Source organism: Simochromis diagramma, unplaced genomic scaffold, assembly GCF_900408965.1.
Source record: "Simochromis diagramma unplaced genomic scaffold, fSimDia1.1 OVJJ01000293.1, whole genome shotgun sequence".
In the NCBI taxonomy this organism is placed as follows: domain Eukaryota; kingdom Metazoa; phylum Chordata; class Actinopteri; order Cichliformes; family Cichlidae; genus Simochromis; species Simochromis diagramma.
Genome location: NW_024386801.1, coordinates 21,127,338 through 21,144,230, shown reverse-complemented (window position 1 = coordinate 21,144,230; position 16,893 = coordinate 21,127,338). Strand labels below are relative to the sequence as shown.

The 16,893-nt window shown below is 39.5% G+C and overlaps 1 protein-coding gene across 5 annotated transcripts in view; it reads left to right on the top strand.

The window, feature by feature from the left end:
- Positions 1 to 16,893, top strand: part of cep290 (centrosomal protein 290) — a 38,826-nt gene that overhangs the window by 9,810 nt on the left and 12,123 nt on the right. For 4 of the 5 annotated variants that reach the window (XM_040026509.1, XM_040026508.1, XM_040026505.1 and 1 more), the window contains 22 exons: positions 757 to 878; positions 1,111 to 1,186; positions 2,157 to 2,272; positions 2,708 to 2,872; positions 3,779 to 3,928; positions 4,022 to 4,137; positions 4,218 to 4,320; positions 4,736 to 4,966; positions 5,226 to 5,399; positions 5,497 to 5,608; positions 7,561 to 7,766; positions 8,111 to 8,262; positions 8,757 to 8,868; positions 9,161 to 9,616; positions 9,702 to 9,866; positions 10,437 to 10,544; positions 10,972 to 11,106; positions 11,212 to 11,481; positions 11,806 to 11,913; positions 12,218 to 12,417; positions 15,854 to 16,067; positions 16,514 to 16,651. In XM_040026509.1, coding sequence (XP_039882443.1) covers positions 757 to 878; positions 1,111 to 1,186; positions 2,157 to 2,272; positions 2,708 to 2,872; positions 3,779 to 3,928; positions 4,022 to 4,137; positions 4,218 to 4,320; positions 4,736 to 4,966; positions 5,226 to 5,399; positions 5,497 to 5,608; positions 7,561 to 7,766; positions 8,111 to 8,262; positions 8,757 to 8,868; positions 9,161 to 9,616; positions 9,702 to 9,866; positions 10,437 to 10,544; positions 10,972 to 11,106; positions 11,212 to 11,481; positions 11,806 to 11,913; positions 12,218 to 12,417; positions 15,854 to 16,067; positions 16,514 to 16,651 — 3,629 coding nt within the window. The remainder of the gene's footprint in view (positions 1 to 756; positions 879 to 1,110; positions 1,187 to 2,156; positions 2,273 to 2,707; positions 2,873 to 3,778; positions 3,929 to 4,021; positions 4,138 to 4,217; positions 4,321 to 4,735; positions 4,967 to 5,225; positions 5,400 to 5,496; positions 5,609 to 7,560; positions 7,767 to 8,110; positions 8,263 to 8,756; positions 8,869 to 9,160; positions 9,617 to 9,701; positions 9,867 to 10,436; positions 10,545 to 10,971; positions 11,107 to 11,211; positions 11,482 to 11,805; positions 11,914 to 12,217; positions 12,418 to 15,853; positions 16,068 to 16,513; positions 16,652 to 16,893) is intronic. The other variant, XM_040026506.1, reaches the window with a different exon arrangement.

Genomic DNA, 16,893 nt, shown 5'->3' with positions numbered 1-16,893 from the left:
CTGATGCTGCGCTGAGCGGACAGCTCCCGAAGCATTTCAGAATCAGAATCAGAATACTTTATTAATCCCGAAGGAAATTTGAAGTGTTGGAATGTGGAAATTTCAACATCGCTTGAAAAAACTGCCAGCTAGCCACATCCCTGTTATTTTTAGCCAACTATAAGTTGAATCTGGTAGTTGGGGTTGTTAGCTAAGATACCGTCATTAAGAATTGGCACAACTATGCGAGCTAATTTGCGATGTGCACCACTGGCCTGGCCAATAATTTTTTAATGCACCTTCTCAGATTAATTCACTGTGTGTTGTGCGCGGTGCCATCAGTTAACCCAGCTGGCGCGCGTGCCCAGGGTTGCCAACTCCTGGTGTAATGTCTCCACAAACAGGCACATAGGCCTCAGTAAGGAGCCTTGTCCACTATGTTAATGTGAAATTTATGTCTCTCAAATCCAGTTGTCCCCTATTATATACACAGACATGAAACCTACAACACTCCTTTAAGGTTCCCGGTCAGACCAAACTCATTTTCATCCTTTTGTGACACTTGCTGTCAGTTTTAATGGAAGGGACATATGAACTCATTGGCCCGATGATATCTTTTCCTTGCAGGGTTTTTCCACCTAAAATGTATTTGTTTGAACCAAATCTATTGGTTTAGCTTGTACAAAAGGAAGACATTTAGCTATTTTTCTCCTGACTTCTCTTGAATTTTGAGTTTTGTTTCAGACATACATTTTAAAAAATGTTGCTCTTAATCAGCTGTGTCTACAGGGATTCCACAGTCAAGCTTACTGCTGGAGGAAGATGTTAGACCGAGCAGGGCGGCACAGCTGTCGCTCAATCAGAGTGGCATGTACACAGATGAAGAAACCAGGCGCAAAGTAAGACTCTCAGTAGTGACATCACCTCTTGCCACCTGACTTAGTGCCCTATATTAAAAAAGAAACATTCTCATCAAGCAAACTAAGTGAGAATTATAATTTAATTTCATATTATTCAGTGAAGAATGCACCCTTTGTTGCATATTGCTTCCCATGGTATACCATGGGAAAGGGTTATGTCAAAGTTTTCAGGGTTTTTAATTTGAAACATTACGTTAACACTGCATTTCAGAATGAGTACCTTGAAAAAGAGTTAAGCAAAAAGGAGCGAGAGCTGGAACTTCACCGGACCCAGTTTCAGGTCAAATGTAAGTGTAGTCCTGCTCTGACTTCCACTTAAAGTTCACACAGATGTTTTTACACTTGAGTCACTGTAGCATCTGTACATTATGTAATGAGACGATGATCAATGCAATATATACTGTATTGCCAAAAGTATTCACTCACCCATCCAAAAGATTGAATTCAGGTGTTCCAATCACTCTTAGGCATAAAGACTGCTTTTACATATGTTCATGAAAGAATGGCTCGCTCTCTGGAGCTCAGTGAATTTTAGTGTGGGACCGTGATACAATTGGCAGATTGTGATTGGCAATCCATAATCTGATGTATGAGTCTAGGTTTGGCGGTTGCCAGGAGAACAGTACTTGTCTGACTGCATTGTGTCAAATGTCAAGTTTCAAATCTGGTGGAGAGGGGATTATGGTGTGGGGTTGTTTTTCAGGAGTTGGGCTCAGCCCCTTTGCTCCAGTGAAAAAAAACTCTCAATGCTTCAGCAAGACATTTTGGACAATTTCATGCACCCATGCAGTCTTGTGGGAAGAGTCTGGGGACGGGCCCTTCCTGTTCCAACTTGACTGTGTATCAGTGTACAAAGCAAGGTCTGTAAAGACATAGAAGAATAAGTTTGGTGTGGAAGAACTTGACTGGCCTGCACAGAGTCCTGACATTAACCTGACAGAACATCTTTGGGATGAATTAAAGGGGAAGCTTCTGAAAGAATGGTAAAAAAAATTCCCATACACACTCCTAAACCTTACGGAAAGCCTTCCCAGACGAGTTGAAGCTCTTACAGCTGCAAAGACATCACATTAAACCCTTTGGATTAAGAATGGGATCCCACTCAAGTTCATTTGTGTGTGTGTGTGTGTGTGTGTGTGAAGGCAGACAAGCGATTACTTTTGGCAATATAGTGTATTTAAAACATTTTTATCTGAATGATTTATCTCTGGGGTACTGCTTCCCCATTGTTATTCATTCCTGTGCATGAACTCTTAGTGGAAGAACTTTCAAAGGTGAAAAAAGATCTGGAGGCTGCTCTGAAAGATGTCCTTCAAGCAATGAGGATTAATCAAGAGGCTGTTTCTGTTCCTAATCTGGAAAGGTTGGCCAATGTAAGTATGCATGAAAACTGATGTGAAACAGTGCTTAGTTTAAGACGACATTTGATTAATAGATAGTGTTTTTCAACGTGTTTCACACGGGCTCACTTTACATCATGCCTTTACACGTAGATAAGCTGAAAACAATGGACTTTGTCCCTCGTCTGCATTTTACCGTTGACCTTGTCATTTGATGAAACACAGGGTTTGTCTCATAGCAACCTGATAAACAAATGTGGTTAGCTTCAAAGAAAAAGGCAAGAAAGCCATGCAACATACCAATCAGCAAGGAAGTAGCAGATGCTAGCACACACCAAACACATGAAAATCAATCTTGGATAGTGGCATAAATGTATTTTTATCCTCTACAACTGTTGCATCGAGGATTTGAGAATAGCCGTTTTTTGGGGGGGAGGGTGGCAGTAAACTTTACTCATTCTCCTACAGGCTTTAGATGTCAGTGGCATGGGTGGCCAGTCTGAGTCAGCCCCACACTTCAAGTCCCAAATACACCAGCTGGTGGGGAGAAATGAAGAACTGAGGCAGGAGCTAAAATCAGCTCGTGAGGAGGCAACCGGCAGCTTGAGTCAGCTTGCCAGAGCCAAAGAAAAGGTAGATTAATATGATTTAAGTTAATTACACAAATTAATAATGTGGTGGACTGGCAGCTTTATTTGGCCATATTTCTGTCTTTGGCAAGAAAACAAAGCGGTATGATTTCTCAACTTTCTCAAAGCCAAGCATGTATTAAACTCTAGTTATGGAAGCCCAAATCCCAGTGGTAATGGTTGCGTGTTTCTTCTCCAAATCAACAAAATTATTTTCTTATGTAAAAGTTTGTAACCACAGAAATATAAAGATTTATGAAGATAGCTGCATGCCTGGCATGGGCTCCATGGCGGAGAGTCATTAACATGTCTAGAAGATATTTCTTTCCTTTTTTTTGTCTGGTCAGTCGCCTGTTTTTGATATCTGCTACTTCTGTTTCATATAATGAGAGAAACGAGGTAAACAAACTTCTGTCTCAACTGTTCAGCATGCATTCAGTTTCAATTTTCAAAATGATAAAATTTTCTTACAAATAACACTTAACAAAAGCCACATTATCCAGAACACAGGCAGTAACAATTTTGTTTAAAATGGGGAAGCCTCCTTTACAGAACTCCTCTGCCATTTCTCCAGTTTTATTTTCCAATAAGATTTTCTCTTTTTGTTGATTATTCTTTTTCATTATTTATTCCTTTGTCTGATTATTTTTTTCACAAGTAGTGTAGTGTTATTTTAATCATCTATGTATTACTGCCTTTAGTCTCAATAATTTTTTGTTACCTTATGTTTGTGGTACATTTCAATGGCCTCCTCACATTCAGTAATCAAGCAATTCATGCCGTATTGTCCCAAACTGTGCTAAATAATACTTTGAATCTAGAGACAAATGCAGGAACTTTTTGATAAACAACACAACGTTTAATAGCCAGGTTTTACTTGTGAATTTTTTTAATTATCTGTGCCTGTTAGATATGCCAACTTGAAAGTGAGTTGGAGTTGCTCAGGAAGTCTGGCAGCAATGGAGTCGTCCTCAGACCTCTGACCCTTCCCGAGGGCCTGGAGCCCAGCAGCACTGAAGTCATCAGTTCCCTGAATGAGTACGCCGTTCGACTCCTTCAGGTTAGTGTCGCTGTCTTCCAATAATAAGGTTGGGAAGAACTATAAACTAATTGTTTCAAGTAAAATCTAAATAAATTGATCATAATAATTTAGGAGCTCAAAAACAAGGAGGAAAAAATGCAGAAACTTGCAGGTGCTCTGGAAGAATACAAGGAGAAGTTTTCTGTTATTAGCCATCAACAGGGACTTCTCTACAAAGAGTACCTGAGGTGGGTTATCATGGTTTTGCGCATTGTGGGTGATTTATTTACATGTAAGAATCTCAAATATTTTCCTGTGTTTTTCTCAGTGAGAAGGCAAAGTGGCAGAAGGAGAAGGAGACATTCACAGAGATAAAGAACAGGCTGGACAAACAAAAGCAGGTGGATGACGTTAAAATCAAAGAGTTCAGTGTAAGTCAGCTTTAAAAGGTTAATAATACTTAAACACAGTGCATCTTGTAGCATTTATTTTGCAAACACTTTCAACGTGGCTCTCATTCACTCACACAGACATATGGTTTACGATGATTCACTGTTAAAGGCTGACAACATGGAACTAAATGTGTCTCAGACAAATTACTGGAATATTTTCCTTTAACTCAATAAACATAAAATGCACATTAGGGGAACAGACAACTTGTTCTGGTGTGTAGTGTGCAATATCAGCAAGTCGACCAGCAGCTCTTAAGTGATTAAATAACTATGTTCTGACATTTTTACAAATTTGAGATGTACAAATATAAAATATCAGGGTAGAATTTTGCTGTGCTTCTTTTTCCTTCTGGTGTCAGTTTTATTAAGAGCAATTATTCACCTTATCTATCAGGATCTGCTGGACACACTTCAGAAGGATCCAGAGGACATCAGAAGACAGCTGAGTGAAGCAATTCGTAAGCTGACAGTGCTCAAAGTTAATGAGAAGAAACTGGCGCGACGCTACACAACCCTGCTGGAACAAGAACAGCACCTCCGCAAGGAAAACGGCAAGCTGAGAGATGAGAGCAGCCAGATGCAGGCTTCGGTCACTCAGAGGATAGGTTACCTTCAGAGATACAAGGTACCAAGAAGCTAAATCCCACCAAAAGCCTTGGGGGGGAAACAGATTCTTATCTATTGTCTTTTATCGCAACTAGATGAGACTATATAAAACATTTTACATAAAAGTTTCTCACTCAAAGTTTTCTTTAAATAACAGAAAATAATTTATGAAATATTGTGAACATTTCTATCAGAGAGAGTGTAGCAAAAAGTTGTGTTTTTAGCACTATGTTCATTCAGCACCTTTCTAACGTCATTGCCTTTTATTTGGTCTTTAGGAAATGGCTGCATATAAAATAGCAGCACTACAGAAAGCTTTGGATGATAGTGTGCCCTCATCAGACCTGGAGAAGGCTAACAAACAGTACACAGAGCTAACAGTCAAATACAGAAACATGCTACAGAGAGACAGCCACCTCATACAAAGAACCACCAACTTAGAACATTTGGAGGTATTAAAAAAAACATCAGGACAGGTTGTCCCACATCTCATGTTGTGTTCTTGACTAATGATAACACTTTATTAATCTTTTTTTCCCTTCCTCTCAGAGTGAGAATGAGTCTCTTCGAGAACAAATCTCTGCCACGAATAAAGAACTGGAGATCACGAAGGAGAAACTTAATACTTTAGAGCAAAGATGGGAGAACATCCCTTCAACAGGTAAAACTAAGGATATTGATCATTACAAACAGTTTTGTTTGTAACAAAATTCATCATATAATGAATGATGTGAGTGTTGGCCACAAGTACAACATTAAAAACTGATTCCCACCTTCAACAAAAACAATGGTGGGTGGGGTGGGTAGAAGAATCAAGAATCACATCTGAACTGCATATCTGAAATAAATTGGTCTGAAACAATTTTGGTTCAACCTCAGTTTTTATAAATTTGATCCTATTTTTGTCCATAAAGAGGTTTAAGGGAACATCTTGTATTCTAAGTTCAATATAAATATTTTGAAATTAGAATACAAGATGTTCCAGCATTCTTGGATTCACAACAAGAAGGTATCACAGTCTATGAAGGCTTTTACAAGCTGAAGTTCCCGCCATGAAAACATTTACTGGGCTGTGGTAAAACCGCTGGAATAAACCAAGGGCACAGGCTTCCCACAGGGCCAAAAATTACAGTTATTTATGTCTACTGCTTTCTTCCTGAGCTTTTATCTACTGTATTGTCCTGCATGCAGTGTTGTAAGACAGCTTGAATACATTTAGTGCTCATTGGATCTGAGCCATAGCTAGTGGGGTCATTGCATTCCTGTCTCAACAATGAGGAGGTTGGGTAAAATTCATCATATAATGATGTGAGTGTTGGCCCGGCTGCAACATTAAAAACTGACTCCCACCTTCAACATAAACAGTGTAGGGGTGGGTAAATTGTATAACAATCACATTTTTGAATTTCATATCTGAAAGCAAATTGGTATGAAACAATGCTCGTAGACAGTTGTGTATCATTTTTGCTGGATAACTGCTTGAAGTTTTGCGAATCCTCAGTTCACCCCACAGTTTGTCAAAGAGATTTATGTCAGGGCTTTGTGCAGGCCATTCAATAACGTTCACTTTGGTCTTCTGGACATAGTTCTTGACCATGTTTTGGGTGTTTGTCATGCTAGAAGACAAAACGATGACCTAGACCCAGTTTTGCTGCTGCCTTAAGTTTTCCTCCAGATTCTTCACGTATCCTTCATTCTTCCTGATTCCTTCCACCTTGACGAGATTCCCAGTTCCAGGCGTACTGAAACATCTTAACAGCATAATACTCTCACCACCATGTTTTACTGTGGTATTCTTTAGGTTGTATGCTTCTCCATTCTTTTTCCAAACTATGTGTTAACGGTCTGTTTTTAATCTCATCTGATGAGCGTCCAGTACACAGAATCTTTCTCCAGGTTGCCTATAGCATGCTTCAACATTCAATTCATTCCTGTGCATGGTTCTAGTGATTGTCTTCTTTGACACTACAATTCCTAACTCGTTCTAACTCATTCACTAGTGTCTTGGCAGTTCTTTTGAATCTTCAGGCACATTTCTCATTAGTTTTCTTTCCAGAGTCTTGGAAATCTTTCACTCTGCACCATGTGGCTCTTCCTTGAATTTCTTGATAATAGTTATCGTTCCAGTTCTTAACACTCATAAACGCTCAAGTTTAAAGTGGTTGTTTTTGTTTTGGGAGTGTTGTTTTTTGCACGTGCCCAGTCAAAACCTTCCTGAGGTTTTTCTGCCTGGAAGAAAACCCTCAGTTTTAACGTGGTTTTACATACTTTGAGCACTACAAAGTCACAGCAGTCAGTTTTTCAAATAACTAATAATATTTGACCTTGGTCATTTTTGTTTGTTCTGAAATCATTCTGTTATTGTGTGCCAAGAGAAGTAACTTGTGCTTTCTAAATAAAATGAGTATGATAAGAATTTCTATGTTGAAGATTGATTGCTCTGTTAAAAAAACGCACTCAGGAAATTTTTGGCTAATAATTTTGTCCTTATCTGTATACAGTGCCACAGTTTAACGTCATTTAAGTAAATTTTGCATATAATCTTTATATTTGTATTTAATATATTGTGTGTGTTAAATTATCATTCCACACTGTTTATTATTTTATTATCAGGAGAAGAAAATGAGATGGATAAGGCAGAAAAGGCATCACTCAACAATGAGATGATATCTGCTGCAAGACGAATCACCACTTTAGAGATGAAGGAGCTGAATGAGAGGCAGAGAGCTGAGCATGCCCACAAAATGTATGAGCACGTGAAGAACTCACTTAAGCAGGTGGAGGAGCGCAATGTGGAACTGGAATCCAAGTTTGTGGAAGTATGAGACCAAGGAAATAGACAGATATGTTTTTCTGTGGCACATGAAATGTGTTGTTTTCCCAGCCATCACCATGACCATCTTTTAACATATCTAAAAGGCTATTTGGTTCACCTGACACATAATGTTACAGTGAGAGAAGGGAATTCATTTTGATTGGACTGGATTTGCATTTTTATGCTATCCAGAACCTGCTCAAAAATCATTTTTTATTTCATTATCTTAACATTTTAGTTCACAACCTTTGCGATATATCTCGCTTGTCAGTCTCTATCAGGTTGTGGGTGTTCAAAAAAGAATTTATATGACTCTTATCAAGAAGTCTTACCTCTGTTTCTCTTTAGTTGACTAAGATGAATGTGGAGGCCCAAAGGCTTGAGCGGGAGCTGAGAGATGAGCTGGCAAGCAGCGTGAGCAAAGCTGCGAGCGATGCAGACAGAGCCAAGATTGCAGAGCTGGAGAAGGCAGAGGCTGAGCTTCGCAATGAGGTTTCTAAGTGCGTCTGACAGCGACTATGCCTTAGATTGATTTTTGTTTTTGTTTTGTTTTTTGCTCTCTATTGTGTGCTCTAAGTTTTGATAAGCACTGCAATCACAATCATCCCGTGCGTGTGTGGAGGGGGAGGGGGGTGGATTTATAGAAGCATAGGTTTTGAGGTCACAGCATTGTATTCAAGATCAAGCATCAGGATCCTATCAAAGATAAGCTTGTTCTTGTCAGGGGGGGTTCAAAATATTACAAGCAAGTTTGTTTTTTATGATTGTTTAGTATTGATTGATACCACTACCACCATTTATTCATTCATCAATAATTAAAGACAATGATCACAGTGTTTCACTATAAAATACTAGATCATTAACAAAAATTAAAAAACACCTAAACTAATACCCAGCTGTAATGTTGGTATTTAAAGGGATTCGTTATTTTATTTTAAAAACAAAACATAAAACATGTTATGTTGCAATTTCTATGCTTTTTTCCCTTTGGCAGGCTTCAGGAGGTCTCTGATGTGGCTGTGACACAGGTGTCTGCTCTACAGGCCAAACAAAAAAGCAACGAAAAAGAAGTGGAAACTTTGAGGAGGCAAATATTGGACTACCAGGTAACTTGGTTTTGCTTTCAGCTTCTTTACTTGAGTTTACGTTGTTTAACCTGATGACTGTGTTGGTAAAAGAACTTTCCCAAGCAGGTCCTTTACTGCACTTTCTGTTTGTTGCCATTTGACAGTGAGAGATACTTTGAAATCAATCATTGCAACTTTTTATGGTAATTTGTACAGATTTTCAGATCTTTGCTTTCAACAAAAAAGTGGAACAAATGTCAGTGGTTTGTTAAATTCTCACATGTCTGCGAGACAAAAATCAAAGAGAAATCATGCTTTGTTTTTCACTCAGTCGCAGTCAGACGAGAAGGCCCTCATTGCAAAGCTTCACCAGCACATTGTGGCTCTGCAGCTCAGTGAGTCAGATGCTTTGGGAAAACTTGAGGCTGCCACCAATCACATCCAGCAGTTGGAGGCCTACAAGCTGCGAGCTGAACAGCGGCTCGATGCAAGTGAGCGTACTCTGTTTCTCGCTCGCCAAGAGGGCAGAAACCGCTCGAAGCACCTACGGCAGACTATCCAGTCGCTCCGTAGGCAGTTTGCAGGTGCGTTGCCACTTCCTCAGCAGGAAAAGTTCTCTTTGACCATGCTGAGCCTCCAGGAGGACCGAGCAAAAGCTCAAGAGGAGAAAAAGAGGGCAGAGCAGGTGAGCAAGAGAGTGGAGGGAAGGGCAGAGGAGCTGGAATTAAAGCTGCAAGGGCTGGAAGAGCTCGTCTCAACCCTAAAGGATGTGAAAGGGGCCCAGAAGGTTAGTGGGGAGTAATATTCTTGAGATCACATCTTGTCTTGTTTTGACAGTTGCCAAAAACCACACTGTCTATGACTTAAACCAGGTCACTGAGTGGCACAAAAAGATGGAGGAAACTCGCCTGCAGGAGCTCAGGAAAGGCAGGGAGCTGGTGGTCCAGAAGGAGGAGATAAAATATCTCTGGAACCTTGTAAAGGAACAGGAACAAACCATCCACTCACTGGAAGAGGATATTGTTCAGCAAAAGACTGTGAGCGAAAAATTAATTCTTACACACACTCCCAAATTTGCTCATTTCTCAATCACTATAAAATTCAAATTCAAATTTTATTTGTCACATACAAAGTCATACACAGTACGATATGCAGTGAAATGCTTACACAACTGCTCGTGACCTAAAAAAAAAAAGACGCTATGAATAAGATAGGAAATAAATACGAAATTTAAAAAGGGTCAATTTAACTAGGAAGGAATAAAATAAAATATATAAATTAAAGTTGAAAATAAAATAACTGTACAACAAAATACACAATACACAAATACACAGTATAGAAATATATAAGAATGTATGAAGAAATATAAATATATATATACAATAACAGCAGCTGTACAGTATTAAGTGGAAATGAAGAAATATAATGTCCAGTGTTGTGCAATCCACACATGAGAGTTACACAGAAATTGAAATGATTGTGGACTGATTAAACTGCAATGAGTGGAGATTTTTTGTGAATACATATTTAGGAAACTTATTAATGAGGTTTTAGGTGCATAAGCGCTTCAGGGTAATGCAGAAATATCTTCTCATTACTGTATGAAGCTTCACGAAGAATGCCAGCTTGCATGGGATCAGCGAGAGGTGGAGATGGAGCGTCAGCTGGACTATTATGAGAAGCATCAGGATGAAATTCTGAGCAATGCAGAAAAGGTAAACCATTGTTTAACTGATAAAAAAAATAAAACACTGAAAACAAAACCAGCTGGATTTCCAGCTTTTTCCATTTTTAATCCTCAACTGTAAAAGGCTGATGGACCGGGCATGGTGGACATCCATCATGCGAGAATGAGGCAAAGTGATATAGAACAAGTTCATGCGTTTCCTTAAAGTCTCAGATGAATATTGGTGATCTTGACCTCATGGTGAGAGGTCAAGTTATCTTAAAATCTTGTGTACATGATAACTTGAAAGATGTCACCTAAGATTTTCGAATTGATACCATAAGTGTATCTACTAGGAGGCTGAGGGGCAGCACTGGCAGTCCAGTTTTTGATTATTTAATGTGCAATTTTACATGTAATTAGTTTCTTTAACATGCTATTGCAAAGGTAATTACTCTATTTTTGTCTGTTGTAAGCTTGATGAAGGTAAAGGATGGCTACCAGACCCAAGTCTACCTCTTGCTCGTCAGTTAGAGTTTACCTTGGGGAAAATCAGAGAGCATGTCCGCACCATTTTGGAGACACAGGCCACGTGCAGAAGTTTGGACAAGGCACAGTATTTTGTCCCTGTTCACATACTCAGCAGTCCCTATAAGTATATAGCAATATTATTTTTATTTATTATTATTTTAATTTGTTCATTTGTACATATGCAGAAATTGAAAGAGAGGGAAGCAGCTCTGTGGAAGGCAGAACAGAACATCGTGTCAAGGGATAAAGTAATCAACGAGCTGCGTCTGCGGCTCCCAGCTGCTGCCGACAGAGAACGGCTGCTAGCCGACCTTGCCAAACATGAAGAGGGGCAGTCAGACAGACAGTCTGCCCTCAAGCTGGCTCACCAGACCATCAAAGACCTGCAGGATCGACTTGACAAAAAAGAGGATGTAATAAAGAAATACCAGAACCAGCTGGTTCAAGCTAGACAGGTACAGTGATATAAGATGAAATATTGGCTGTGCAGTGATTTTAAGCACAGCAAGTCTCTGATGTTGATTTCTTTTCTGTGGGCTGAGGAGAATCATTAGCAAGTTAGTAAGATTTTATTAGTGATTAATTGCAGTGTTATAGAATCTTCAACAGGTGAAAAAATTAAAATCGCAGATCTTAAACAGGGTAAATATCACTGGTTAACTCTATACATGAAGTATTTGAGTTATTTACTTCATTTAAGGCACCATCACAACAGTTTAAACATGTTTTCTTTTTTAACCATTTATTTGTTTAATTGTCCTCAATGGTGTTGATACCAGGACCAAGAGGAACTGATAAAGAGACATCAGGAGGAGATGAAGATGTTGCACGAGAAGCTGGACTTGCACATGGACACCTCGCTGGATCGCTTCAGACAGACAGCGATGGTACTGGTGAAAGCGTGCCCTTGTTTCAGAACTTTTTTGTTCTGTTTTTGTAGATTTTGATCTTTGATGTAAGGCTCACAAGAACGTTAGACCACTGCAGACCAGATAAGGCATTCAGATTCATTTCTTGAAGTGTATTTCCACAAATAACTGGATGTATTTCACACCAATTTTCCCAAAGCAACAAAAGATAATCAACAAAGGATGTGCTGTACTTGTATAAAGAAAGACCAGCAGAGAAAAACATGTCTCTAAGAGTCTTTGAGCTTATAAGGCTTCTGTTTAATTCTCTCTCTCTGTCCAGGAGTTAATGAAAAAGCCCACCTTAAGGGTACCAACCTCCAAACACGTGGAGCGTCTGGCTGAGCTAGAGCAAACAGTGGCCGAGCAAGACATTTCACTTTGCTCTCTCACTGAGAAGCTGAAAGTGACCACTGCTGAGCTGGAGCGACTGAAAGCTACCATGGAAACAGAGGCTAAGAGACACGCTGGCGAAACGTCAAAGTGATTATCACTTTTAGTTGTTTTTTTTTTTTTAAATGTGTGTTTATTTCAGTTTTTTAACCCAGTGTTTGCCACTAAAAGTTATATTAAAGCAGCATCGGAATGCTTAATGTTTCCTTAATGTAGTCTGTAAAGTAAATATTTAAGTACTTCATGGATGTAGCTACTCATATTAGTTGCCCATTTGTTAGGGAAGTCCCACGTGAAGGCACAAGCTGTACATTTTTGCATTTATTATCTTGGTTCACTGCACATTCAAATAATAGCACCTTGTGCAAGCAGAGCCTGTTTTATCCTTCTTAATTACTTTAATGAGAAACATAATTTATAAAATAAATATCCTACTGTATTCAGTATGGCTTAAATTTATCAATCAAGACCATAAATGCAACAGGAAAGTGTTTACTGGAGTCATTTATCCAGGAAGTTGAAGGATGTTTTGTGCAATCAGACTTTTTCTGCAGCCAGAAGAACCACTTGCTGGTGGCCATTCCAAAGAAACAGCTGTAAGACAATTTCTACATTAGCTTCACTATACAGGCATAACATTACAAGCACGGATTAATTCTTCTACATGGCACCTTTTAGTGGGTGATATACATTAGGAAGGAAGTGAACATTTTGTTTGTAAAGTTGATCTGTTAGAAGCAGGAAAAATTGGCAAGCATAAGGATTTGAGTTGTGATGGCTAGACGACTGGGTCAGAGTAAAACTGCAGCACTTGTAGGGTGTTCCCAGACTGCAGTGGTCTTGTATTTGCTTTGTATCTATAAAGGAAGTGGTCCAAAAAAAGAACAGCGGTGAACCAGCAACAGGGTCATGGACGCTAAGGTTCACTGATGCACGTGGGGAGTGAAGGCTGGCCCGTGTGGTCCAACAGACCAGCTACTGTAGCTCACAAGGAGCACAACAACGAGTTTGAGGTGTTGACGTCCCCAGTTCTCATCTGTGGGATGTGCTGGACAAACAAGTCAGATCCATGGAGGCCTAATAGGACTTAAATGATCTGTTGCTAACATCCCAGTGCTAGATACAGCAGCACACCTTCAGGGCTCTAGCGGAGTCCATGCCTCAAAAGGGTCAGGGCTGTTTAAGCAGCAAAAAGGGTGACCACCAGTGCTGTGGACATGGGTTCATTTTAATGAATTCATTCATAACTAGCTAAGAAAATGAGCATTGCCAGAATTCACTCGAGTGTACCCATACTTAACCAAAACATTCAATTTACTGAAGAAGGACAGCATCAGTGTTGTGACTGAAAGGGTTTGGCTGGCTTAGTGCATATGTAAGAGTTTCTCTTTCAGAGAGCAACATGTTGGAAGGAGGGTGCTTGAATAAATGATGTAAATTGGATTTGCACTACACAGTTTAATGGAAATTGCAACAAATTTAATGCTAAAAAAAACATGTTATACTGTGTCTGATGTGGCTGTGATAGATGCGTCTACACTCTATCAGAGTGATGGCTCAAAGCAGTGACCATGCCAGTGTCTTGTAACACATTGAGTCCTCATTCTGCCTGTTTAAAACTGAGCCTCACATGTTTCTGCCCCTCAGTCATGCTGGTATTTTGATGGAAGAGTGCAGAACTTAATTCTGTTACTGAGTTACTTTTTATAGTGAGCTGTTGTGTCTGCAGTGCTTTAGATGTTCAGTCACATTTTGACACAATAAAAATGTCTCGTGCTGAGTGTGTCTCGTGCACGCACATGATAAAGTAGTTTGAAACGCTGCTCTCCTCTGGGTACATCGAGTCAGATTAATACAGAGGACAGCTGTCCACACAAGAACTTCTAACAAAAGAGTAGTAAGAGCAGGTTTCCTGAGTGCATGTGCTGTGTGGAATTGGAAGCCAAAAAATACATTAACGGTAGTCTAAGGGGCTTTTGGGGAAAAAAGCATCTGGGCTTCTTTAAGTTAAAGTTTCCAAGTTAAGTTTAAGTTTAAACTTAAAGAAGTCCAGACGCTTTTCTTTCCAAGCTCCTTAGACTATGATGACCTGACTGACTGAGAACCGTCACAGACACACATTAACAATACATTTCTTAAACAGAGGTGGTGAGATGCACAAATTATTGCGTAAATGATATCACTACGGCATTCTTCAAAGCAGTCATATGCTTTAGTGAAATGAGTAACTCACAGTTGTGAACAGATATAAGCACAGCCTTAATCTTGCGTGGGCCTCTTCAATAATGCAGCTGCAGTTAAGACTCGTGAGGTGATGATGCAAATATCGGGAGGCTGTGGTGGTATTGAATAGTACCGTGTTATATTTTATAAGTATTTAAGCCATGGGTGCGTCCGCACAAAGATGCAACTTTTCTAGACTTTTGTTCTCAAAAGGCCTTTAACACTACAAGCTTTAGCCATTTGCTCACATGTTCATACAGCTCTTATTGTAGACATATGACATTTTCCTTATCACACTCACATACCAATAGAAGCTTTGTTTTGGGATTCAGAATATTGCCCAAGGACACTTTGAAAATGCACACTGGATTAGCCAAGGATCGAACAACAGACCTTCTGATTAATGGGCAACCCAGTTTGTGACGTTTGATTCGACTTGCTATCTGTAGAAATTAAAAAGAATATCTATGCTTGTGTCAAACTCTGAGTTATCAACATTAGGTATTTCAATATTATTTAAACTCACTGAGTTAGAAGATTTAAAAGAGTAGAGATTTTTTTCAGGTTTAAGGATATGAAGTGTGAGACTACGCCCTAGAACTGGCATTAGACCCTGTTAACCCTTGATATGCTGCTATGTTGCTTTTCACACAGTTGATGCAATGGCTGAGATCATTATAAGCCTGGGATCAGAGCTGCATTAGTGCCTAACAGATTCTTTCCTTAGTTTACAAAGCATCATTCCACAGCTCCTTTGTCCTGATCTTGCAGACTAAAATACTAACGCCTACACAGTTATATCACTGGCGTTACTTCATATCAAAATGGCAAGTTTTACTGACCACCTTAAAGTACTTTAGAGTAGAAGCCACATTTAACAACAAAGTCTGTAACCGTGGGCACTTTGTCTGTCTCTTATGCATGGGAAATTTAGAATCACCAGTTAACCCAACATGCATGTGTTTGAAGTGTGGAAGGAAGCTGGATTACTCAGAGGAAACCCAAACCAGTCACCAGGAGAACATCCAAAAACAGAAAGGCCCCACTTGTGGTTCAAACCAGTAATTTTCTAACTTTATGGCTGTAAAGTAACAATGCTAACTACTGCCCAGAGGGGAAAAAATGTTGCTTTCAATAGTCCAATAATTTTTTTTAAACTCATAACTAAATCCCTTTAATGCCACAGACACATGTTGATCACATTTTTTAAGTCATTATTCTCAAACTGAGGCAAAGTAATCCCAAAGGTATCCAAAGCTAACAGATTTCTTGTCTTAAAACTGATATGGGGGATTTGTTGCAGGTTGGAGGAATATCATGTCAGCCAGGTGAAAGCTCTGACTGCGGAGAATGAGGATCAGAGGAGCCAGATGGCCCAGATGGAGAAGGAGATGAATGATCTTCGAGCTGAACTGGAGGCCCAGAAGGAGGCTAATGTCCGCTCCCCCAGTAACACCATGAAAAATCTAATGGAACAACAGAAGGCACAGCTCACCCAGAAAGAGAAACAGCTAAAGGTTGTTGTTTTTTCCTCCCCCCAGTTTTTCTTTGAAAGTTGTGCACACATGTAAAGTGGTTGGCACTCAGTTTAGTTTCAGCGTACTGAGAAAATGCTTTCCACTCATAGTTGGTATTTTCCCTGCGTACTGTAATTCCTGCCTACTCCAAATTTGTGAAATAAATCTTGACTGTCTTCTCTCTGCGCTGGCGGTGTGATGGAGTGAAAGCCTCACCTGAATATTTAGAGTTCACCCAGCATAATGTTTTTGTGACTAAATGATTTGGATATCTGTTACGGCTGCAGAGAGTCTTTTAAATGATACATTTATAATTACACCGCACACATTGTAAAGTCAGATGTTTTTGTTTGTGTCAATTTTGCAGTTTGCTTACCAAAATGATGTGTATGGTAGAGGGCAAATAATCTGTTAATGGATGATGATGTATTGTGTATGCTTTAAAGGCTCTCAGTAAGGTTCTGTTGAACCTGCGTGCGGAGATGACGTCTGCTGCAGAACAGCAAGTTATAGCAAGTGCTGCACAGAAAGAGGAAAGTCTGAATGTCCAGATGCTGATTGACAGACAAACCAAAGACCTTAAGGTAAGAGCCCACAGTCATCAGAATGTGATTGTTGGTTTTTTTTTGGTTTGTTTTCTGTTTTGTGTCGGTGTGTGTGTGTGTGTGTGTGTGTGTATGTTGTATTTCATCAGCTGTTGAGCTAGTTATTCAACACCACAAAATATGATTTATTGTTGGTTCTATACTTGCCAAAAACCTGCTTCTAGTTTGTAATGTTTTACAATGTTGTTCTGAGAAGAGTTGGTACGCTGTTTAAAAGTGGG